General features: G+C 45.6%; 1 protein-coding gene across 1 annotated transcript; it reads right to left on the bottom strand.

The window, feature by feature from the left end:
* Positions 1-1,359: 1,359 nt before the first annotated feature.
* On the bottom strand, positions 1,360-24,626 carry masp1 (MBL associated serine protease 1). The gene is made up of 13 exons (XM_080890153.1): positions 24,222-24,626; positions 17,522-17,744; positions 17,258-17,435; positions 16,835-16,966; positions 15,491-15,687; positions 15,270-15,417; positions 15,081-15,199; positions 14,737-14,815; positions 13,556-13,681; positions 13,231-13,305; positions 10,698-10,945; positions 10,405-10,593; positions 1,360-4,968 (listed from the first exon to the last, which is right to left on the bottom strand). The coding sequence occupies exons 1-13, from the start codon at positions 24,224-24,226 to the stop codon at positions 4,501-4,503; spliced, it is 2,187 nt and encodes a 728-aa protein (XP_080746279.1). The 5' UTR covers positions 24,227-24,626; the 3' UTR covers positions 1,360-4,500.
* Between the last annotated feature and the right edge of the window lie 859 nt (positions 24,627-25,485).

Raw genomic sequence — 25,485 nt, 5'->3', positions numbered from 1 at the left:
TAAATGTTATTTTATATATTATGCTTTGTATGTTGTTCAGTATATTTCTATGCAAAACAAGAGGGATTTCAGTACACAGCAGGATATTCACATTTGTAACCAGATATTTACATACACTTTAGGGAGAAAACATAAAACATTTTTACTGTACAACATCAATTTAGAGTAAATTTTTGTTTTAGATAAATATTGAAATATATTTTGAATTAGTTAAATTTCAGAATAAAGAGAGACAGAGCTATTTTTATCACTTTCATCAAATTTAGGAGTACATGTACACTAAATTTATTGTTAATTAATAAGAAAACTCCAGACGATTCCATTCTGAGCTGAAGAAGCTTCTGATAGGTTAGTAGAGTCCATGTGAGTAAATTGGTGGCACAGCTGTGGATGCATATAAGGCAAAACACAGAGCCTGTTTCTTTGACATGGGAAAATCAAGAGATATCAACCAAAACACCAGGAAAAGAACTGTGGAGCTCCATAAGTGTGGCTCAAGTTTGAATACAATTTGGTGCCATTTGCAATTAAGAAATACAGATAGTTTCTCTCTTTACTCTTAAAGTTAACAAATATGTTTTTATATTTATCAATCTAAAAAAATAAACATTTAGTCTGATTTGATGTTACAATTAAAAAAGTGTTTTTATCTGAAGAGTAAATATCTGGTTTCAACTGTATATTTGATGATTGTCAGCACAAAGAGGGAGAGAGAGGAGAACGAGGACAGAACAGATGAACAAGAGCAGGTGAGACACACATGTTAGTCAAATGGTTGTTTACCAAAAGTATCACCGTATCACAGGTCCTCATGTATCTCGTACCTAGTGTTTCTTTTTAGGTTTGTTATTTTTCAAATTCTGTATTTATTAAGTTCTGCAGGCTTGTTTGCACAACAAGGCTAAATAATTATATAAACTTTTCTCAATCTAAATAGTGGACTTTGGTAGAATTAAAAAATAAGTGTAGTGCAGGTCTATGATGATTTTTAGTGCTATCATCTAGTTCTGATTCTGGTTCTGTCTTGGTTAAGTCCTCAGTAGTCCTGATTTTGAACTGTTGTAGTCCTGTTTTAATTCTGGATCAGTTCTGGGTCTGGTTGAATTGGGGTTTAGTCCTCGTGTCTTGATGCAGCCCTGACCTTGTTCTGCCTTGCTGCTTAATTAAAAAACTAGTTTAAGGTGTCCTGCACATGTGATATATATTTTTCCCTATATGAAGTCATTCTTTTTTGAACAGAGCCTATTAATCTTTCAGTCATTTCTACACCCCCCCCCCAAAAAAAAAAAAAAAAAAATCCCACATGCATACTACTCTTTGGGCTAAGCCCCGGGTGTTTCAAATGTCTGGCTCCGCCTCTGGCGACCGTGGCTCAAGAGTTGGCAGTTCATCTTGTAATCAGAAGGTTGCCGGTTCAAGCCCGGCTCCGCCAGTCTCGATCGTTGTGTCCTTGGGCGAGACACTTCACCCGTTGCCTACTGGTGGTGGTCAGAGGGCCCGGTGGCGCCATGTCCGCAGCCTCGCCTCTGTCAGTGCGCCCCAGGGTGGCTGTGGCTGCAATGTAGCTGCCATCACCAGTGTGTGAATGTGCGTGTGAATGGATGTGTAAAGCGCTATATAAATACAGACCATTTACCATTTTCTGGCAGGAAACATCTTTCTGCCACCGAGCACAAAAAATTGTGTAAAATGGGGTTTAAAATCTGTATTATTCCTCACATATAAAAAAAAAACATTCTAGAGGAGTGGCCTTATTGTCAAAGTACATTTCCAGCTTTCCTCACAAATCAGAGATGAGGAGGGGCGTTATATGCTGGCTAAAGGGTACACAGATCACAAGGAAGTTACATGTTTAATGTGTACAGACGGCCAGGGACTGATAAAGATCTGATCAGGACCCTTTTTGAATTAATTGCAACAGAAACATCAGGCGTATTAATATGTGGTGAGATTGGAATATTCACTTGAATCCATTTCTGGACACGTCCAGTAAAACTAAAGTGTCACAATCAGAAGCTCTATATGTTAAAAGGATGCTTAAGAAGAAGGGTTGGTTTTCACATTCCCACCATATGTATTCAAGACTGGACTATTTTTTATGTCACACTTTGATAAGCACAGGATTGTAAATTGTGATATAGGGCTGAGAGATATTTCGGACCATGCAGGCGTGTACCTGACACTCCATCTGCACTCATGGACGCTTCATATTGGTCTACTAAAGGATGTAAAATTCAAAAGGTTTGTAAAAGAAGAATTTAAGGAATACATGGACTATAATAACAATGGTGATGTTTCTCAGTATTTTATGGGATGCAGCAAAGGCAGTTCTTAGAGGGAATCTAGTTTTGTGGTCCTCATATAAAAAAAGGAAACAGAGAAACATCTAAAAGACCTCATTGAAAAGTAACAATGATGACACCTTATCACAAATGAAAGAAGCACAACAGATATTAAACAGGTTATATGATGACCAAATAGAGAAAAGGGCTAAATTCATGCAGAATTATTATGAAAATGGTCCCAAATCCAAGAAGCCAAGAGGAAACAGCAGGCTGACAGATTTATTCAGAGAATTAAAAACCCAGCAAATGATAAGATATGACATGAAAAGCATAAAGAATCTTTTGTGACCTATTATACCCGACTGTACGCAGAACCCACCACGACAGATGTGCCCTCTGTTAATGCATTTCTTTCCTTGATTTACCATCGATAGGAACAAAATAAAAGATTAACACCAACAGTAACTGCGGAGGAGATTAACCAGGCCGTTTCAAATAAGATGGCCGGTGAGGACGGCTACCCGGCAGAGTGGTACAAGCAGAGATCTCGTAGCCCCTCTGCTGAGGGTTTGCTTTAACCATGTGCTTACAGGGGGAGATACCCCCATCCTGGAAACGAGCAGGTATTTCAGTAATTCCCAAACCGGGTAAGAACAAAACAGAACGTGGTTCCTACAGACCCATATCAGTCGTGAATATTGACTACAGGATATTTGCAACACTATTAGCTAAACAGTTGGAATTTATAACTTCAGAACTAGCAGATACAGATCAAACAGGCTTTGTTCGAAACGGACAAACTCACGATGATGTGAGGCGGGCTCTCGTTCTAGTAAACAAAATAAAAAATATCAAATCAGTAGCTGTCTGACTGTCTGACTGCTGGAATGATCTTCAATCAAAGCTTTATTCGTCACATGCAGGTTGCCCTGCAGTGAAATGGGACCCCCCCCCCCCCCCGACCTTACACATATAGCACAAACATTACATGGGGATACAGGTCGGAGATTGGTAGAATCAGAGAAAAAACATTGAAATGTACACTACAGTGGGGAAAGTACAAGAGGAAAAAAGAGACCCCTACTCATGCTGTGCTTCCATGGTAGGACAGCATGAGAACAGGAAACAAAAAACTCCTTTGCACAAAAAAGCACATAAATGTCCACAGCACAACATTGTGAAGACATGACAAGCCACAGGGGTGGGTGGGGGGTGAGGAGTAATCCGAAGAAACACAGCAGCCACCCTGCACAGCGCTATCATTCCAGCGCGGCACACAGACCCGCCGTGTTCCCTCGCCGGAAACAAGCATCGAAGGCGTTGGAAAGGGAGGGGGGATGAGTGAGTGCCTATCAGTGTAAGTGTATGTGTGTGCGTGTCCATAGTTCAGCGGAGACAGTGTCCTTCGCTCTATCAGGCTAAGTAAACAGTCTGCCAGCCAACCCAGGTGGCCTTCATGGGACGGGAAGAATAGTCATCACACAGTCGTTATCAGGGAGTTGGGAGTTGTTTTGGTGGGCTCCAGCCTTGGGCCTAGCAGCTGGCGCCGTGGTGTCCAAATGTTGAATATTGTTGATTTCTCCTTTGTGAGCAGCTCAAATTTAGCCCTCTGACACTGGTCCCTCGATCTCCCGTTGGAGAGCCGCGAGCCTCCCCATGATGGTATCAAACTTCTGTTCCATGGTGTTGTCAGTCTTTTGATTCTGAGACCTCACAACTGCAGTGATCCGTTCCGCGATGTTTTCCAACTGTCGCTCAAGGGTGTCATTTTGAGCAGGCCTTTCGCTGATGTTTCCCCTCATACCAAGGACTGAGGAAATCGGACAAATACCTTTTATTAAAACTACTGGCTGGTGCAAAGAAAACCATAACTCGCAAATGGCTAAACGTGGCTCCACCGTCATTTTTGGACTGGATAGGCATTACCAAGGAAATTTACACAATGGAGAGACTTTTTCATTAAGACTTGCTGCTGATAAATTTGAGAAGTAATGGAAAAAATGGGACCTTTACTTGAATGGAAAAATATTATAAATTCTGGTACCAAAAGTATCATCGCTGTAATTCACCTGTTTGATTTGATTGTACCATAAATGGATACCTTTTTTTTTAATGCATCTTTGCAAGCCTAGTGCTCTGTACTTGTTAATGTCTGAATGTTTTGTAAAAAATATACAAAACTACCAATAAAAACAAAGTGTTAAAAAACCCAGCATCACCACCAGGGGGCAGCGTGAAGGTGGCTCTGTATCCACTCCACGTATTTGGCCACTCGGGTATAGACTCCATACACTCTCAGACTCCCGCACTCCTCTGGTCCACCCCAGGACACCAACCCAAACACCGCCCACCTCCGGCTGACCTCGTCCTCCATTACAAATGCACCCCCGCTGTCCCCTAGGCAGGTGTCCCGCCCCCCCTCGAAGAAGCCGGCACAGAACATGTTGTCAGTGATGTTGTAGCTGACGGAGCGCGAGGCGTAGCTCGCCTCACACTCGGCCTGGGAGACCACAGGCAGCTTCACATACTGCAGGAGGTCAGAGGTCATCTCGAGGTCGGTGTCCAACACAGGGTCAAAGGTCAGAGTGGATGAGGGGGAGGAAGAAGCAGAGGCATTGGGGTTGGAGATTCCCCAACCAGCAACCACACCCAGAGAGTTGGGGGGAGGTGCCAGGGGGTCATCCTGGGGTAAAGACAGAGGTCAGAGGTCAAGCAGCAGACAGATCAGTAAAATATTTACATCCTTAGTCGATCTGATCTCACTGCCTCAAACAGGCGATGACATCACCAGTAAAAATAAAGAAACATGTGATTCAAAAATACTGGAAATAAAGCAAACGTGTCCACATCGAGCCCAAAGCAGACGTGTCTGAGACGTCATTGCTGAACAGTCATTTAAGATTAGTTAGTAAATAACAATTAGCTAATGTTGTTCATGAGACTAAAATCATCTCACTGTGTTAATGTAAATATAATATGGCCAATGTTATAGTATTGTCAGATTATTATGAGATATATATATATATATATATATATATATATATATATATATATATATATATATATATATATATATATATATATATATATATATATATATATATCTCGTAGTGGTTAGACTACACGCCTTTGGAACCCAGGATCGCAAATTCGATTCCTGCCTTGGGCATCTGTATCCAGTAAGGGTCCTAAGGCTAGACCCCCTATGCTAAGCGAGCCTACCGCAGACATGAGCGAGACAGATAAATATGAAGGCGTCGCCCGGATCAACAAGGTCCGCGTCAGGTGTTGAGGAACCAGGGCACCCTGACGAAAAGTGGGCTACTGGAACAAGAAGGCATCGGTGGGCAAGAGACGAAAACAGGGCGTTGTTGGAATGCTACTACGCAAGTAACCCCGGCGGCAGGGGCTACATGAATAGGATGAGGGACCTATGGATTCTTCGATACCCAACATCCACAATGACGGCGAAACAACTAGTAGCTCAGTGTTCCAACATTCGAAAGAAGGGACTGCTCTCACAGCTAGAGATTGACGAGGTACAACACAAATGCTACGGCAAGGAGGAGTCAGGACGCCAGGTCAGGGGGGAGATATCATCACCCCCACCCGAGATTGGGTACATAGCCCCAAGTGTGATAGGAGAAGGATCGTTGAGTGCGAGAGGAACTGACCTGAAAAATAGGATAATGGCCAAGCTTGAAACCTGGATCCCCCGTAGCCGGTTACCAAGATTACGTGAAGTACCCTCAGAAGGTCTGCTAGATGATGTTAATGCAGCACTACGGACAATACCTACAACCACGATTACCGACACTAACAAGCTGATCTACAATACGGCAGCAGTGATCAGTGAGATGCTTGGCTACAAGTTGAACAGCCACAAGGGGCAGTACCCTCCATGGAGAAGGAGGCTAGAGGGCAAGATCAAAGTAGCACGGAGGGAGGTTAGCCAACTAACGGAGTTGCAGAAAGGTGCGACAAAGAAGGTGCATAAGAAATACAGCAAGCTGTCCATACCTGAGGCCTTGGAAACTGCCAAGCAAAGACTCACAGCCTTGGCCAGCCGCTTGAGGAGGTACACCAGAGAGATAGAAGGCAGGAGAATAAACCAGCTGTTCTCCACAGAACCAGCAAAGGTGTACTCTCAGTGGCAAGGGAACAATAATAAGAGAACAGCACCACCAAGGCTGGAGACGGAGCAATACTGGAAGAGCATATGGGAGAAGGACGCAACCCATAACGGCAATGCTCAGTGGCTAGTGGATCTGAGGGCAGACCACAGCGACCTCCCTGAACAGGGTCCAGTAACCATCACAGTGGCAGATATCCAAGAAAGGGTCTCCAGTATGAAGAGTTGGACAGCACCAGGGCCCGACATGGTTCACGCCTACTGGCTGAAGAAGCTGACTGCACTCCACGAGCGTCTGGCAGCACAAATGAACCAGCTGCTAGTTAACGAGAGACACCCGGAATGGCTAACTGAAGGCCGGACGGTCCTGATCCCCAAGGACCCCAAGAAGGGACCGGTCCCCTCCAACTACCGACCAATAACCTGCCTCAGTACTACATGGAAGCTCCTGTCAGGCATCATATCGGCTAAGATGAACAGGCACATGGGTCAATACATGAGTGGGACACAGAAAGGAATTGGCAAGAATACCAGAGGCGCAAAACACCAGCTACTGGTAGACAGAACAATCAGCCGAGACTGCAAGACCAGACTGACCAACCTGTGCACTGCCTGGATTGATTACAAGAAGGCCTATGACTCAATGCCCCACAGCTGGATACTGGAATGCCTAGAATTGTACAAGATCAATGGGACCCTAAGAGCCTTCATCAGGAACTCAATGGGGATGTGGCGTACAACACTAGAGGCCAACTCCAAGCCCATAGCACAAGTCACCATCAAGTGCGGGATCTACCAAGGAGATGCTCTGTCCCCACTGCTGTTCTGCATAGGCCTGAACCCCCTCAGTGAGATCATTAACAAGACTGGCTACGGATACCGACTACGGAACGGAGCAGTTGTCAGCCACCTCCTGTACATGGATGACATCAAGCTGTATGCCAAGAGTGAACGAGACATCGATTCACTGATCCACACTACCAGGCTATACAGCAATGACATTGGAATGTCGTTCGGACTGGAGAAGTGTAGTCGGATGGTATCAAAGAGAGGGAAGGTAGTCAGAACTGAGGGGATTGAACTACCAGAAGGCAACATTGCAGACATAGAGGACAGTTACAAGTACCTGGGGATCCCGCAGGCAAATGGGAACCATGAAGAGGCCGCTAGAAAGGCTGCAACCACCAAGTACCTGCAGAGGGTCAGGCAAGTCCTGAGGAGTCAGCTGAATGGTAAGAACAAGATCCGGGCCATCAACACGTACGCCCTGCCCGTGATCAGGTACCCTGCTGGGGTAATAGGCTGGCCAAAGGAGGAGATGGAAGCCACTGACATAAAGACAAGAAAGCTCCTTACCATGCATGGAGGGTTTCACCCCAAGTCCAGCACCCTGAGGCTGTACGCTAAGCGGAAGGAAGGGGGCCGGGGACTGGTGAGTGTCAGCACCACAGTCCAGGATGAGACAACGAACATCCAAGAATACATTGGGAAGATGGCCCCAACTGACCGAGTGCTCAGTGAATACCTCAGGCAGCAAAAACCCAAGAAAGAGGAGGGAGACGAGGAACCATCATGGAAGGACAGGCCCCTGCACGGTATGTACCACCGGCAGATAGAGGAGGTGGCTGATATCCAGAAATCCTACCAGTGGCTGGACAAAGCTGGACTGAAAGACAGCACAGAGGCACTAATCATGGCAGCACAAGAACAAGCTCTGAGCACAAGATCCATAGAGGCTGGGGTCTATCACACCAGGCAAGACCCCAGGTGCAGGCTGTGTAAAGATGCCCCAGAGACAATCCAGCACATAACAGCAGGGTGCAAGATGCTAGCAGGCAAGGCATACATGGAACGCCATAACCAAGTGGCCGGCATAGTGTACAGGAACATCTGTGCCGAGTATAACCTGGAAGTCCCGAGGTCAAAATGGGAGATGCCCCCAAGGGTGGTGGAGAATGACCGAGCTAAGATCCTGTGGGACTTCCAGATACAGACGGACAAAATGGTGGTGGCTAACCAACCGGACATAGTGGTGGTAGACAAACAGAAGAAGATGGCCGTAGTGATCGATGTAGCGGTTCCGAATGACAGCAATATCAGGAAGAAGGAACACGAGAAGCTGGAGAAATACCAAGGGCTCAGAGAAGAGCTCGAGAGGATGTGGAGGGTGAAGGTAACGGTGGTCCCCGTGGTAATCGGAGCACTAGGTGCGGTGACTCCCAAGCTAGGCGAGTGGCTCCAGCAGATCCCGGGAACAACATCGGAGATCTCTGTCCAGAAGAGCGCAGTCCTGGGAACAGCTAAGATACTGCGCAGGACCCTCAAGCTCCCAGGCCTCTGGTAGAGGACCCGAGCTTGAAGGATAAACCGCCCGCAGGGGTGTGCTGGGTGTGTGTGTGTATATATATATAAAAAAAACACCCAGCACGCCCCTGCGGGCGGTTTATCCGGTTTATCATATATATATATATATATATATATATATATATATATATATATATATATATATATATATATATATATATATATATATATATCACTGACTTTCAGCTTGTTGTGTTTGTGGATATATGACTGACTTTAATTATTACACATTGGCACATAAATGAGTGACGTCATATTCAGTACTTTTGACAGTTCACTCTTCGGCCGCTCCATCTTATTAGGGAAATTCCACATACATAAATGTAAATTTCAAAACTCAACCCCATCATTTAATTTGTTTTTGATTGAAATTGAATATTACTTAAACTCTCTTAAATTAACTTCCAATATAAAAGGTTTATCATTGATTGAAATTCATTCAGAAATGTTCAACGAATGAGCTGTCACAACTTTCAAGTACAAAGTTGTTATGAAGTCTGTCACATTCCCCCCTTTTTTTTTCTTTTTTATCCTTTATTTATTTCATTGTACTGTATATTGTTACTCTTATTTGCCTTGTATGTCTACTGTACAAACTGAACTGGAATGACTGACTGTTCGCTTTATAATTTCAATAAAGTTTGGGAAAAAAAGAAAAAAAAAAACCTCTTTGGCCGCTCCCGTCTGCCGTATTTTGCGGCAAAATAATCCACACCCACCGCCGCGCTCTGAATTGTGGGATATATGGGACCACAAAGCGTGCACCGGACCACGCTTGATATTTGGGGAAATCGACGGCGGATTTGGAGTATGCATTTCAATTCAATTCAATTTTATTTATATAGCGCCAAATCACAACATAAGTCGCCTCAAGGCGCTTCATAGATACAGAGAAAAACCCAACAATCATATGACCCCCTATGAGCAAGCACTTTGGCAACAGTGGGAAGGAAAAACTCCCTTTTAACAGGAAGAAACCTCCGGCAGAACCAGGCTCAGGGAGGGGCGGGGCCATCTGCTGTGATTGGTTGGGGGGGGGGGGCATTTGAAGCACACTTCGAATTGGGACAGCCGTCGTCGTGTGGCGGTGACGTAACCGCACTTGAAATGCGTACTTCAAGTGTGCAGACCCTGAAATGGGACACAGCCTCAGTGTCGAGGAGTAGCTCCTCCCCCCGTCTTTAATGAGGGGACCAGCTGACCTTTGGAGCAAGCTCAGCATAGGTGAGGTTCGGCTTCACGTTCATGCACTGCTGCTGAGCACCATGCTTTGTTTTTACCCCGACTTTGCCAAGCACACTCTGGCAGACTCACGGACACCTGTACAGGTAAGGAGGCCTTAACCGGGTCTTCCTGCCTGAAGAGCTCAGGAAAGCTAACTCCACCTAATCACTGAGATCCTTTTAAAGTCATTCTAGTTTTTTATAAAGCAGACTTTTATTATTAGTTTTACATTTTCAGTCTCTTACAAGGATTTTAATTCTGTCTGTTAACATGTCTGTCTGATAACCTTTGTGTCTGTCAGCTCAGAGGTCCTCTCCCTGTGACCTCTGACCTTTGTGTTGGGAGATCACACCTAAGTGAACACGGCTTTGTGCAGACTCAGCTGGAGCTGTGACCCACCTGTGTGTGAGGCAGTGGGAGACAGACTGGACGGATGAGTTGGTTAAACTCCACCCGCTCACTCAGCCTCAGCAGGGCGATGTCGTTGTTGTAGTTGTTGGGTTGGAAGTCCGGGTGGAGGAAGATCCGGTCTACGGAGAGGTTGGTGGCCCGACGTTTGTCTCTGGCATCATGGAGACCAAGGAAGACCTGAAGGACAGAACAAGCAGGTCACTTACAGCCGATAAGCATCCGTCCCACGGTTTGGCAGAGACACAAAGCTGATCACAGATATAGGAGAGAACTTCAGAAACCTTGACGTGGTCAGCGGCCACGGGAACGACACTGGTGTCCCTCCTCAGGGACCGCAGGATGTGGGCAGCTGTGAGGACCCAGGACTCCGACAGCAGGGCCCCAGAGCCGAACCAGCGATCCTCTGGGACCCTGGACAGGTCCTCCACACTGAGCAGGACCTGCCAGGGGAAGAAGCCAGGCTCAGCGCTACGACCGCCCACAATCCGCTTCATCTGAGGGGGGAGAGGGCGGGATGGCTGGCCGCAGGCTGGACACGCAGAGACATCAGGCAGACAGGTTATCAGACAGACAGATGAACAGGCAGACAGGTTAACAGGCAGACAGGTGATCAGGCAGACAGGTTAACAGGCAGACAGGTTAACAGGCAGACAGGTGATCAGGCAGACAGGTGATCAGGCAGACAGGTTAACAGGCAGACAGGTGATCAGGCAGACAGGTGATCAGGCAGACAGGTGAACAGGCAGACAGGTGAACAGACAGACAGGTTATCAGGCAGACAGGTGAACAGACAGACAGGTGATCAGACAGGTAGGTTATCAGGCAGACAGGTGAACAGACAGACAGGTGATCAGACAGGTGAACAGGCAGACAGGTGAACAGGCAGACAGGTTATCAGACAGACAGGTTAACAGGCAGACAGGTTATCAGACAGACAGGTTATCAGACAGACAGATGAACAGGCAGACAGGTTAACAGGCAGACAGGTTAACAGGCAGACAGGTTATCAGACAGACAGATGAACAGGCAGACAGGTTAACAGGCAGACAGGTGATCAGGCAGACAGGTGAACAGGCAGACAGGTGAACAGGCAGACAGGTGAACAGACAGACAGGTGATCAGACAGGTGAACAGGCAGACAGGTGAACAGGCAGACAGGTTATCAGACAGACAGGTGAACAGGCAGACAGGTGAACAGACAGACAGGTTATCAGACAGACAGGTGAACAGACAGACAGGTGAACAGGCAGACAGGTGAACAGACAGACAGGTGAACAGACAGACAGGTTATCAGGCAGACAGGTGAACAGGCAGACAGGTGAACAGACAGGTGAACAGGCAGACAGGTGAACAGACAGGTGAACAGGCAGACAGGTTATCAGACAGACAGGTTATCAGACAGACAGGTGAACAGGCAGACAGGTTATCAGGCAGACAGGTGAACAGGCAGACAGGTGAACAGACAGGTGAACAGGCAGACAGGTGAACAGGCAGACAGGTTATCAGACAGACAGGTGAACAGACAGACAGGTGAACAGGCAGACAGGTGAACAGACAGACAGGTGAACAGGTAGACAGGTGAAAAGAAAGACAGGTGAACAGACAGACAGGTTATCAGACAGACAGGTGAACAGGCAGACAGGTTAACAGACAGACAGGTGAACAGGCAGACAGGTGAACAGACAGACAGGTTATCAGGCAGACAGGTGAACAGGCAGACAGTTTATCAGACAGACAGGTGAACAGGCAGACAGGTGAACAGGCAGACAGGTGAAAAGAAAGACAGGTGAACAGACAGACAGGTTATCAGACAGACAGGTTAACAGACAGACAGGTGAACAGGCAGACAGGTGAACAGACAGACAGGTTATCAGACAGACAGGTGAACAGACAGACAGGTGAACAGGCAGACAGGTGAACAGACAGACAGGTTATCAGACAGACAGGTGAACAGACAGACAGGTGAACAGGCAGACAGGTGAACAGACAGACAGGTTATCAGGCAGACAGGTGAACAGGCAGACAGGTGAACAGGCAGACAGGTGAACAGACAGGTGAACAGGCAGACAGGTGAACAGGCAGACAGGTTATCAGACAGACAGGTTAACAGGCAGACAGGTTAACAGGCAGACAGGTGAACAGGCAGACAGGTTATCAGACAGACAGGTGAACAGACAGACAGGTGAACAGGCAGACAGGTTATCAGACAGACAGGTTATCAGACAGACAGGTGAACAGACAGACAGGTGAACAGGCAGACAGGTGAACAGACAGACAGGTGAAAAGAAAGACAGGTGAACAGACAGACAGGTTATCAGACAGACAGGTGAACAGGCAGACAGGTTAACAGACAGACAGGTGAACAGGCAGACAGGTGAACAGGCAGACAGGTGAAAAGAAAGACAGGTGAACAGACAGACAGGTTATCAGACAGACAGGTTAACAGACAGACAGGTGAACAGGCAGACAGGTTATCAGACAGACAGGTTATCAGACAGACAGGTGAACAGGCAGACAGGTGAACAGACAGACAGGTGAAAAGAAAGACAGGTGAAAAGAAAGACAGGTGAACAGACAGACAGGTTATCAGACAGACAGGTGAACAGGCAGACAGGTGAACAGGCAGACAGGTTATCAGACAGACAGGTGAACAGGCAGACAGGTGAACAGGCAGACGGGTTAACAGACAGACGGGTTATCAGAAAGACAGGTGAACAGACAGACAGGTGAACAGGCAGACGGGTTAACAGACAGACGGGTTAACAGACAGACGGGTTAACAGACAGACAGGTGAACAGGCAGACGGGCAGGTACTTGGCAGACAGGTGGGTACTGTGCTCCTTCCTTCTGAATCAACCCAGTCTCCACTCAGACCACACCTGTATGAAGCTACAAACAGTAACCGGAGTGTGAGGAGGCCTCTGGTTATCAATAGCAGGTCCAGTTTTTATCAACATGTTTAAAAACAGATGAGGAGCAAATTGCCCAAAGATGAGAACAAAATAATAAAAATGAATAAAAACATTTCCTTACTACAACCAGACACAGAGCTCGAGGAACAACAAGGTTCAGCCAATAATCGGATGAGCTGTCACTGCACAGCAACCACTGAAGGAAACCAAACAGGAAGACCTCTTACTGTTAAGCTGGACGCCGCCCTCCCTGCACACGTACTGAACGGTCGCACCGAACAGTGTGCTGTTGTCATGGTTACCAAATACCACGTCAGCCATGTCGACCATCTTTGGACTCCCACAATCCACCACTGTGACAGACAGGACAAAAACACCAATCAGCTTTGAGTCTGAGCAGAAAGGAGGAAGAATGAGCCAGAACCAAACTACAGCTGACCGACAGCGACAACGAATCAGAACTGACGTGTTCCAATGATCCAGACACGTGAGTGTGACGTGATTTTAATCTGAAACTCATCTCAACGTAACGTGAGACCCGACAGGCTGAAGAGTCAGCGTGTCCTGAAGGGGGCGTCACGGGAACACGCATCGAGACAAAGAACGCGAACACGTGTGACAGAAACACATCAGCGCCGCGATCCCTGAATGTGAGTCACAGACACTCGACAGAAGCTTCTGGTTTTACGCTTTATTGGAAAATACAGACACATCAACACTGTTCGCTCCTGCAGTATCTTTATTAGCCAATGAGACTGGCTTGCTCATTAAGCTAGGCTGTGATTGGTCCGGATGCTGGACAGAGAGCTTGGCTTCCTCCTGGAGTCTGCAGAGAAACGAGAGCGAGAGGAAAGTGTGTGAGCAGACCTGAACTGTCTCTCAGCACCTGCACAGACAGCTACCTGTCAGTCTCAAAACTGATCTGCAGGACGCCACGGCGGTGCCTGCCTACCACAGCACGACCGGCCTGGTCAGCCAGTCCCCCCCTCCCCGCGGTGGTAAAATAAACATGTCAGTCGTAACTCACCTGTTTGCATTATTAGGGGCGTGGCCTCTGCGACTGACATGTGGATGGTGACACAGGTGGCTGTAGCTACTAACTTCACCTGAGCTGGACCCGTGGGCCGCGTTTGTGCTGTTGGAGCCTTTTAATGACATCATGTGACCAATAACATGGCTGCTGTGAGGTCACTACTGTACTAACAGAGCATCAGAAAAGGCGGAGCTTCAGGTTTACTAAACGAAAGCCTAACTAGCACTACTGTGACGCTCCTGTAGAGTCTGCAGAGAGCCAGCAGGTGGCGTGTGTGCTCCAGGAAACAGGTTGCAGCAGCAGTAACCCAGACTCAAACACGGGAGACACTGAAACACAAACACTCTGGAGAGGTCAAAGGTCGAGCAGTCTTACTGTGGCACGGAGGAGGACGGTCGCTCCACGATCCATCGGCCCGGCAGTCGATCTGATAGTGATCCAGGTGACCTCCGTCCTGAGCAGAGACAGCGCAGCCAGGTTAGCAACAAGCAGCATCACTGCAGACCATGTGACCCGCACAGCTGATCTACACCTGTGGCGCATAGCTCGGACGCACGCCGCGTTCGCGCTCTGCGTGACCGATCCGTTTGACAGTTCGATCTGTCAAACGGACGCCAGTGCGCTGGCCCATTCCTTCACGTGCGCAGCGCCGCTGTTTTTGAAACAAACTAAACATCATTTGGGTTGACCAAACTCAGCTGATGTGACACGCCCCCTACCTTCAGCAGGTGGTATCCAGGCTCACAGGTGAACAGGATGTGGTCTTTAAAGAAGTATTCTGATTGGAAGGGGTTCATCAGGGCGTTGGGCGGAGTATTGGGCACGGGACATTGACTTCCTGTCAGGAGACAATAAAAGCTATAACTCCCAGCTGTGTGTCTGTTTGCATCACCTGGACATGGACTCACCTGTAGCCGTGTAGCCGAGCCTCCAGCCGAGGTTTTCTCCAGAGCTATCGCTGTGGAACACGATGGAGGCCACGTTGCTGTCGGTCTGAATGACTCCTGGAGATCGATCGCCGCAGAACGGACCGAACACAGCACTTCCTGCTTTAATCTGACAGGAAAACAGCTGATTAACAGCTCCAACACGTCACCCGAGTGTGTGTCTGTGTGTGTGTTTTCTTCACCTTAATGTAGTCATAGGGACAGCTGACGTCAGGGTGATCCTCCACATCAAAGTGTGAGTCAAACTGGAGGCGGAGCCTGAAGCCATCCTCCACCTCGATGCGGTACAAGCACTCGCAGCTCTTTGGGTACGGAGCAGGGAAGTCAATGCTGCTCAGAACTCCGGAGCGTTCCCTGAACACATCGCTGCTGCACTCCACTGAACAGAATAGAATTCAACTTTACTGTGATTGCACACGTCACAAGTGCAAGACAACAGAAATGCAGTTTGCATCCATCCAGAAAGTGCTTTGGCAATAATATTGATATATTACAAAATATGGATCTATTATAGGTATGTTACAATGTACACCGTATGAAGGCATGTTATGAATATGCTCTAAGTATGTACTGGCTGCAGTGAGTGTACAAGCTATGAACAGGATATAAATATGGTTAAAATATGAAAACTATTTGAGATTGTAGAGATACAATTGCTACTATTAATAAACAGTTGTAGAACTATAATTATTGTATTGTACAGAATGATTGTCTATACATCATTTACAGTAGTGCATTTTAGCACACACGCACACACACACACACACACACACACACACACACACACACACACACACACACAGAAAAGCAGAGTCAAAAACTGAGTTTGTATATTTGCTCTCTGAGGATCTGCAGGCTTCCTGAAGGACACTCACAGCTCTTCCCACACTGATGTTCGGCTCTCACAGGCTTGTGTGTTTCTATCCAGCTGTGCTTTAATGCACAGCTTTGTGTTTGCACTGTTGTCATGCTGATAGTCAGATGTTTCCAGATGTTCCTGAACGATCACAGTGGATTAAATACTCATTTGTATATCTGTGTTTTGTATCATATTTGTTGCATCCATGTTTGGGAGGGGAAAAAATATGAGACATTAAAGGGGCGTGGCTAACCGGAAGCAAAGAAAAGAGGTGAGACTCAAGACTTTTGCACACTCAGTGTGTTGTGTTATAATGGTTCTGTAATCAGTCAGAGGTCACCGAGAGGTCGTCGCTCTGTAGCAAACCCTCAGACGTGAACACGCACAGGCAGAACTCAGACAGAGCCTGCCTCCCCCACACAGAAACACGCAAATATTTACCACCGATCAGGCGCCGCTATCAGTCACAGCGGGGTCACGGTCCACAGCACTGATCTGTCAGGACACGTGAGGACCCACACATTCCTCCCCCACCCGTGGTTCATGTGGGGCTCATATCTTTGGAAAGCAGAGCCCCGCAGCGCACGCTACTGTACTTGTGGATGAACGCGAGCAATCAGCTGTGGGTGCTGTGGATTATGACACCCGAGCCGATGTCTGCGCTCACCTCTGCAGGTGTGGTTGTCAGAGTGCAGCCGGTAACCATAGCGACAGGAGCAGTAGTATCCTCCGATGTAGTTGTGGCAGAAATGATCGCAGAGCGCGTCCTCGCCACTCCGCTCGCTGCACTCGTCTACGTCTAGAGGGGCGGGGCCAGAGGCGGGACCAGAGGAGACAGGAAACAAGCATCAGATGAGAAACGCAAACAAACTGCGCCTTTTTGTCAGGTGACCTCTGAAACTGAGTCGCACTGAAACAGGAAGTCCGCAGACTCGCTCACTGCTCGTCAGAGTTCTGCTCGGTCCCACCTTCAGACCAGCACCGAGCAGAACTCCGATGAACACCTGAAGGTCCAAACTCCGGCTCCAGAGGAGACGTCATGGCGAGAGACCGAACCCGTCTGCTCGGGCGGGCTGGGTCTGGTTCTTACCCACGGCGCTGTAGTGAGCCACGAACCCGGAGAACCGCTCCTCGTCGGAGAAGTCGGAGGAGAAGAGGAGGCTGAGGGAGTTTCTGGGGGAAGTGAGGGCCTGCTGAGCCGGCACCGCCTCCGTGTCCGTCTGCTCCTTCCCACAGAACAGCGCCAGCACCTCCCCCTCAGCCTCCACCTGCAGACAGAGAACCATAGTTTGTGACATCACTGTGGCGCGCAAACACACACACACACACCAAAAACTGGCATCCTGTGTCTCACCTTGACGTAGTCGTACTCGCACAGGTAAGACGGCTCCAGGTCGAAGTGGCTGAAGTAGAGCTTGATCTGGAAGCCGTCAGGAATGCTGATGTTCCAGCGCAGCTGCATGTCCCGGGGATACGGCTCCGGGAAGTTTGGTGAGCACAGGCTGCCGTACATCCCCGACAGCGACAGCTGCTGAGCACCGAGTCCGAGCGAGAAGAGCAGCGAGATGAGGATGAGTCTGAGAGGAAGCAAAGCGACACTCGTCAGGACGTCACAGAGGTCCGGCCCCCTCCTCATCAGAGGCCTGGGACCAGGCCCGCACGCATCCTTCTGCGAACGTTACACGCACACCAGCCTGTTCCTATTGCACATGCTCAGTGAAAGCCTGCTCCCACCCAGCACCATCAGTAAACACGCCCTTTTTCTTTGAAAGTAAAATCTCAGCCCACACAAATGTATCAACAACAGTGATCACAAAACGGTGTATAACTGAACACAGTAGTGAGATCTTTAACCAGGTCTTCCCATTAACACCTGACCTGTCCAGAGGGTCAGTCAATGAGCTCGTCAATAGCTTCAATGCTAACATGTTAAATGTAATGGACACTATTGCTCCCATTAAGGTGAAGGTTATCTCTGGAAGGAAAAAGTCTCCATGGAGAAACTCCACACTGGTGAAAAATGAAAAAAGAGAGTGTAGGAAAGCTGAGCGCAGATGGAGAAAAACAAACCTCCAGGTTCATTATGACATTTATAAAGAGAAACTTCACAATTATAATTTACAACTGAGGAATGCAAGGAGGTCCTACTTCTCTGACATCATCACTAAAAACAGCCATAATGCTCGGGTCTTATTTTCTACAGTTGACAGGCTAACAAACCCTCCTGTGTCAGTGGCAGCTGAACTTCATTCGACCATGGCCTGCAATGACTTCGCCAAATTCTTCACTGACAAAATCCAAAAAATTAGACAAGCAATTGGTACATCAACAGCAGATCCAGGATATGTACTGTGTCCACCGAAAAACTGTTTAAACACCATGAAACAGTTTCAACCTATTAACAGCAAAGACCTGGAGGACATCTTAGGTCAGCTGAACTCCTCCTCCTGCTGTTTAGATGTCCTGCCAACAAGTTTTTTCAAAAAGGTCTCAAAGACTTTAGAGTCAGACCTGTTACAGATCGTCAACTTTTCTTTATTATCAGGTGTGTTTCCAGAATCACTAAAAACTGCTGTAATCAAACCTATACTGAAAAAGGACAATCTTGACAAGACACAAATGAAAAACTACAGGCCGATCTCAAATCTCCCATTTTTAAGATCATTGAAAAAGCAGTTTCTCAACAGCTCAGTTACTTCTTAAAACAGAATAATTGCTACGATGCCTTCCAGTCAGGTTTTAGACAGAACCACAGCACTGAAACCGCTCTGTTTAGTGTTTAATGACATATGTCTGAATACAGACAGTGGAAAAATGTCAGTCTTAGTTTTACTGGATCTCAGTGCAGCATTTGATACAGTTGACCACAACATATTACTCAAACGACTGGAGAACTGGGCAGGTCTTTCAGGAACTGTACTAAACTGGTTCAAAACATACGTAGAAAACAGGAAATACTTTGTATCAATAGGTAACTTCACATCTGAGCAGACAAGCATCACATGTGGAGTTCCCCAAGGTTCCATCTTGGGACCCCTTCTGTTTAACATCTACATGCTCCCACTGGCACAGATTATAAAGAACAAAATAAACTACCACAGCTATGCAGATGACACACAAATATATATCACAATGTCACCAGGAGACCGAGGCCCTGTACAGGCTCTTGGTAAATGCATTGAGGAAATCAATGACTGGTTGTGCCACAATTTTCTCCAGCTAAACAAAAACAAAACTGAGGTAATAGTCTTTGGCGCCAAAGAAAAACGATTACAGGTCACCAGAGAACTTCAATCTATACATCTAAAAACCACAAACCAGGCGAGAAATTTGGGTGTAGTGATGGATGCAGACCTAAACTTAGAAAAACACATTAAGACAATAACAAAGTCAGCTTACTATCACCTCAAGAATATATCAAGGATAAAAGATCTGATGTCTCAACAGGACCTGGAAAAACTAGTCCATGCATTCATCTTTAGTAGGCTTGATTACTGTAACAGCATCTTTACAGGTCTACCTAAAAAATCAGTCAGACAACTACAGCTCATTCAGAACTCTGCTGCTCGAGTCCTCACTAAGACCAAAAAAGTGGACCACATCAGTCCAGCTCTGAGGTCCTTACACTGGCTGCCTGTCCGTCAGAGGATAGACTTTAAAGTCCTGATGCTGGTCTATAAAGCTCTGAATGGTTTAGGACCAAAATGGAGTTCGGTGTATGAAGAGTCAGATGTGGACAAGGCTTATGATAATTTTCTAGATATTTTTACTATGTGGTACAATAAACATTGTCCTGTAAACGAACACATGACAAAGAAAAAAAAGATAAAAAGTCCTTGGCTCACAAAAGGAATTATTAATGCTTGCAAAAAGAAAAACAATCTGTATAAACAGTTTATCAAAGTAAAAACAAAAGAAGTGGAACAAAGATATAAAGCATATAGAAATAAATTGACTGATATTATAAGAACGAGCAAACAACTTTATTATAGAAGAAGATTATATGAAAATAAAAACAATATAAAAGGAACTTGGGATGTGTTAAACAACTTAATTAAACAAGGATCTTCTGGAACATCATATTTTGAATATTTTACTGATGCAAATGGTGAAAATCACAACATGAGTAATATTGTCGATGGGTTCAATAAATTCTTCATAAATGTTGGCCCTGAACTAGCAGCGGACATCCCGTGTCATAAAAATGAAAATATCAGTAATATAAAATCAAATCCCTCTTCACTGTTCCTCTCAGCTACAAATGAGCAAGAAGTAATAAATATCACATTAGAATGTAAAAGTAAGTCTTCAATGGATTATCATGACATAAATATGTCTGTAGTTAAACAGGTTATTCTGAATATTGCTAGTCCCTTAACATATATCTGTAATTTATCATTTCAGTCCGGTTGTTTTCCAAAAAAAATGAAAATTGCGAAAGTAATACCACTATATAAAAGTAATGACAAACACAGTTTTACCAATTATAGGCCTATTTCTCTACTGCCTCAATTCTCAAAAATTCTAGAAAAACTTTTTAATTCAAGATTAGAAAAATTCCTTGAAAAACATCAAATAATAAATGTTGGTCAGTATGGTTTCAGAACACAAAGAACCACTTCAATGGCGATAATTGAGGCAGTAGAAGAAATTACTGATACACTGGATAAAAATAAATATGCAGTTGGTATTTTTGTTGACCTCAAAAAGGCCTTCGACACAATCAATCACTCAATATTATTGGATAAATTGGAAAGATATGGTATTCGAGGGAAAGCTGGTAACTGGTTAAAAAGTTACCTAACGGGTCGGGAACAATATGTTAGCATAGGGCATTACCATTCAGAGAAACTTGGTATTACATGTGGTGTTCCCCAAGGGTCAGTGTTGGGACCAAAACTTTTCAATGTATACATAAATGATATTTTTGATGTTTCTCAAGTACTTAAACTCATACTGTTCGCAGATGACACCAACATATTTTTCAGTAGCGATGATTATACTGATCTTGTAATGACCGTAAACAGGGAGCTAAAATTAATAAAAAAATGGATGGACATAAATAAATTATCATTAAATATAAATAAAACTAAAGCAATGTTTTTTGGTAATTTAAAATATAATATAGAATTACCAATTATCATTGAAGGTGTACCAATTGATAACGTGAGTGAAAACAAATTTTTGGGAGTCGTAATTGATAATAAAATTTCATGGAAACCCCACGTCAGACACATAAAAACCAAAATTTCCAGAAGCCTCGCAGTTTTGAACAAAGTGAAACCATACCTTGATAAAGATGCACTTCGTACTCTGTACTGTACCCTGGTTCTTCCATATCTTACATATTGTGTGGAAGTGTGGGGAAATACATATAAAAATACAACTAATCCATTAGTCACAGTACAGAAACGAGCACTGCGTGTTATTCACAAGGCTGGTTATCTAGATCATACTCACAAACTCTTTCTTCAGGCAAAGTTACTTAAATTCCAGGATCTGGTTAATTACAATACATCCATAATTTTGTATAAAGCTTTTACTAAACTTTTACCGGCAAATTTACAAACTAGATTTGAAATTCGAGAAAAGGTTTATAATGTGAGAGGATTTGGAGAATTCAAATTACCCAGAACTCGAACAACCCGTAAAGGCTTTTGTGTGTCTGTATGTGGTGTGAAAATCTGGAACAGTCTGAGTTTACAATTGAAACAATGCAAAAATATTCATAGATTTAAATTTCTCTACAAACAGTTGGTCTGGTCACAGTATACTCAATGATGCTTTTAGTGTGCTCTGTAATGTCTGTCCTCTTACCATTGCTGGTATGGATTAAAAAAAAAAAAGAGTGTGCGTATGTATGTACATATATGTACATGTGTGTGTAGATATATATGTATGTATATGTATGTGTGTATGTGTGTGTTTGTTACTTGTAGTTATTACTGCCTGTTACCTGTGGTAATGCAATTTATAATTTATATATTCTGTATTCAGTTATGAAGGCTCTAATTGTTGTTTGCGAGCTGCAGTTTAGATGCTTGTATCTGCCCGGGGCTGTTGATGGGACTGTATGCAATGATGGGCGTAGCTGCGGGAAGTTTGTTTTTTTTGTTGATGAGTGAGTATAGGGGTGGGATTTAATAAGTTTTCTTCGTCCCACTCCTTTTTCAGGCAATTTTTGTTTTTTGTTTTGTGCATTTTATGTTCAATATAGGTATTTGTTGTTCCTGAAAATGAACAAATAAATGAAATGAATGAATGAAAATACATCAGTGACCTCCTGACCCAGCATGAACCTTCCAGATCCCTCAGGTCATCTGGATCCGGTCTGTTATCAGTTCCCAGAGTCAGAACCAGACACGGAGAAGCTGCATTCAGCTTTTATGCTCCTTATATCTGGAACAAACTCCCAGAAAGCCTCAGATCAGCTGAAACACTCAGTTTATTTAAATCCAGGTTGAAGACTCACCTGTTCTCAGCTGCATTTGAATAAAGCACCAAATCCACACTGTTTTACTTTTAAGCTTAAATTTCAAAACTTACATTTTAACTACTGATTTTATCTACTGTTCTGTTTGTTTGTTTTAATCAATTTTAAATCATGCTTTTTATTTGTTCTTGTTTCTAATGTCTCTGTAAAGCACTTTGAATCACCTTGTTGTTGAATTGTGCTGTACAAATAAACTTGCCTTGCCCCCCTGACACTTTATTTGGTACAGCTGGTTAGCACCTGATTGGACGTCAGTCAGGTTCCAGAAAGGCTGCTTCCTATCAGCAGCCTGTCCGCTCTCCTGACCTCTGACCTTAGCGAGGCATCTGCTGCTCGCTGGATGTTGGAAAGGAAACGCCCGGCCGATGATAGTTTCACATTTTATAACCGCTTTGCTTCAGCTGTTCCTCGGTTTCAGTGACATGTGCAGCCACTACAGTAAACTCACACCCTAACCCAGGGGTCTCAAACCGTGGCCTGGGGGCCACTCGCTGCCCGTACCTTGATGTGCAGAAATATAATGCACTTTGACCCCTGAAGTGACTTTTTGTTAAAATAAGTTCTTTAAAAAGCCAAAAAAGATGAATCTGAAGCCAACATGAGCAGAGAGCACAAACATGCTGAGGCTGTGTGAGTGCAGTGACAGACTCACAAACTCATGCACGCACTTATGTGCAGTTTGTTGCATACAAACACAACGACAGCCGCAGTGCTGCGTGTGTGTGCACAGACCCATGTGTTAGTGAAGAGCAGAGATGGGCAGTAATGTAATCGATTACCAACACTGGTTAAGAGATTGGAAACAAACTCTTGTTACACAACATTTGAAATTTTAAAAACAAACACATTTTAGGAAATATTTGTTTGTTTTGTACTTGAGCACTAGTCAAAGGAGCTTACAGAGAAAAGCGTCTGGACTTCTTTGAGTTGCTTGAAGACGTTTCACCTCTCATCCAGAAGCTTCTTCAGTTCTGTGCCATTGTGAAACCTGACCCCCACCTTCACAGTAAGCTCACCTGAAACTCTGGCTGATTGGGACCCACACCCGGTTTCACACCTTGGCTCAGGCGATTAGAGGATCATCAGGGGGTCCTTTTGTCCCTCTGTGGGGGGGATACTCCCGCTAGGTTTATATCTGGGACTCTCCACCATTTGACTTTAGAACTGAAGAAGCTTCTCGGATGAGAGGTGAAACGTCTTCAAGCAACTTAAAGAAGTCCAGACGCTTTTCTTTGCAAGCTCCTTAGACCACGATGACCTGGATGACTGAGAACCTTCACAGACATACTTGAACGGTAAAATCTCCTCCAATCAGATGACAGAGCCAGCAGTGGCCCGCAGCTCCTTTCACTCTGAGACCCAAGCGCACAAACCTTCATCCTCCCTCTTCATCACCTCCACCTGCGTGAGCGCTGAGCTGCGGGACCACGCCCCCGCGGCGCGTTTATGACACCTGATCACCTGGAGTTCCGCTACACCGCGTCCGTCAGTGAGTCTGAGTATCGATCCTGATCAGCACCGACTACAAGAACCTGCAATCACGTGACCCGAAACTCCTTACCTCATGTTGGACGTGGCAGCTCCTCTCAGCTCCTTCGGCGGCTCCTCCGCTCCTCTGTGCTCCTCCGGACACCGACCCCCGGGTTTCACCCCGGCGTGACGTATACCGAGAGGCTTACGTCATCACGTGCCATGCCGAAGCAGCCTGGAGGAACAGCAGCGCCCTCTGGGGCTCAAAGTGATTCTTTTCGTACTGAAGTCCGTTTGTTTGTTTACCTGTTTTACGTCACAGTTAATCAACTTCCTGTTTCCTGACTGCAGCAGCTGCCAGAGTCCAGTCAGAAAAGACCCGATTTAAGAGATGTACACTTGTAAAAGTAAAAAGTACATCCGGCCTGTGTAACAGTGGCGCAGTCAAAGTACTTTTACATGCAGTACTGCAGTACATCAGCCTCTGGCACGAAGGAAAAACACGTGACCTATCATTAGCTCACCTGAAGACCCTCAGCGTTTTCCTCACATGTCTTTTCACAGTAAAAGCACTAATGACAGCACAGACACTTCCTGTGGTTTTACACAATAAAACCTCTTTGTTAAGAAGTAAGATAAGATGAGTCTTTATTGACCTGACGGCGGGGAAATGCGTGCGTTCCCACAGCTCAGGTACAGAGAGCAGAAGAATACAAAGCCCAAAAATACAAAATCAATAAGATAATACAATATATACCACGGTAACTGAGGTTCTATGCACACGCACAAACAGTGTGTGTGACGGAGAAAAACATGCAAGAAATTCATTTCAGCTATTCTTCTATCTAAGAAATCCATAAGGATAGATATGTACGTGCAAACACACGTACAAATACACATACATCCATACACACCAAATATACACATATATATACACATGCACACGTCCATACATATAAGGTGCATTATCCATGTGGCGGTGACTGTGGTTGTCCACGTGACTCATGACATCATGATCGAGGAGGCTAACTGCTGCTGACTGATCTGTGAGGGCGTTTCAGTCTGTGACTGAAGGAGCTGCTCAGCCCACTCACACACTCATGCAGAGGGTGGTGTGGGTTGTTCATGATGGATGTCAGCTTTACTAACATCCTCCTGTCGCCCACCACCTCCACAGACTCCAGAGGACATCCCAGCACAGAGCTAGATCTCCGCACCAGTTTGTCAACCCTGCTCCTGTCCGTGGATCTGCTCCCCCAGCAGGTCACTGCGCAGAGAGAGGCGGGCGCTAGCCCGTATTAGTCTTTTTTATGAGTTCGCCCTCCTTAAGAGCAGTGACCTTGGGGGCCTTTGTT

The sequence above is a fragment of the Rhamphochromis sp. 'chilingali' genome (assembly GCF_963969265.1).
Source record: "Rhamphochromis sp. 'chilingali' genome assembly, chromosome: 8".
NCBI classification, from domain to species: Eukaryota; Metazoa; Chordata; class Actinopteri; order Cichliformes; family Cichlidae; genus Rhamphochromis; species Rhamphochromis sp. 'chilingali'.
Note: the sequence above shows the minus strand (reverse complement) of the source record. Positions and strands in the feature narration are given on the sequence as shown.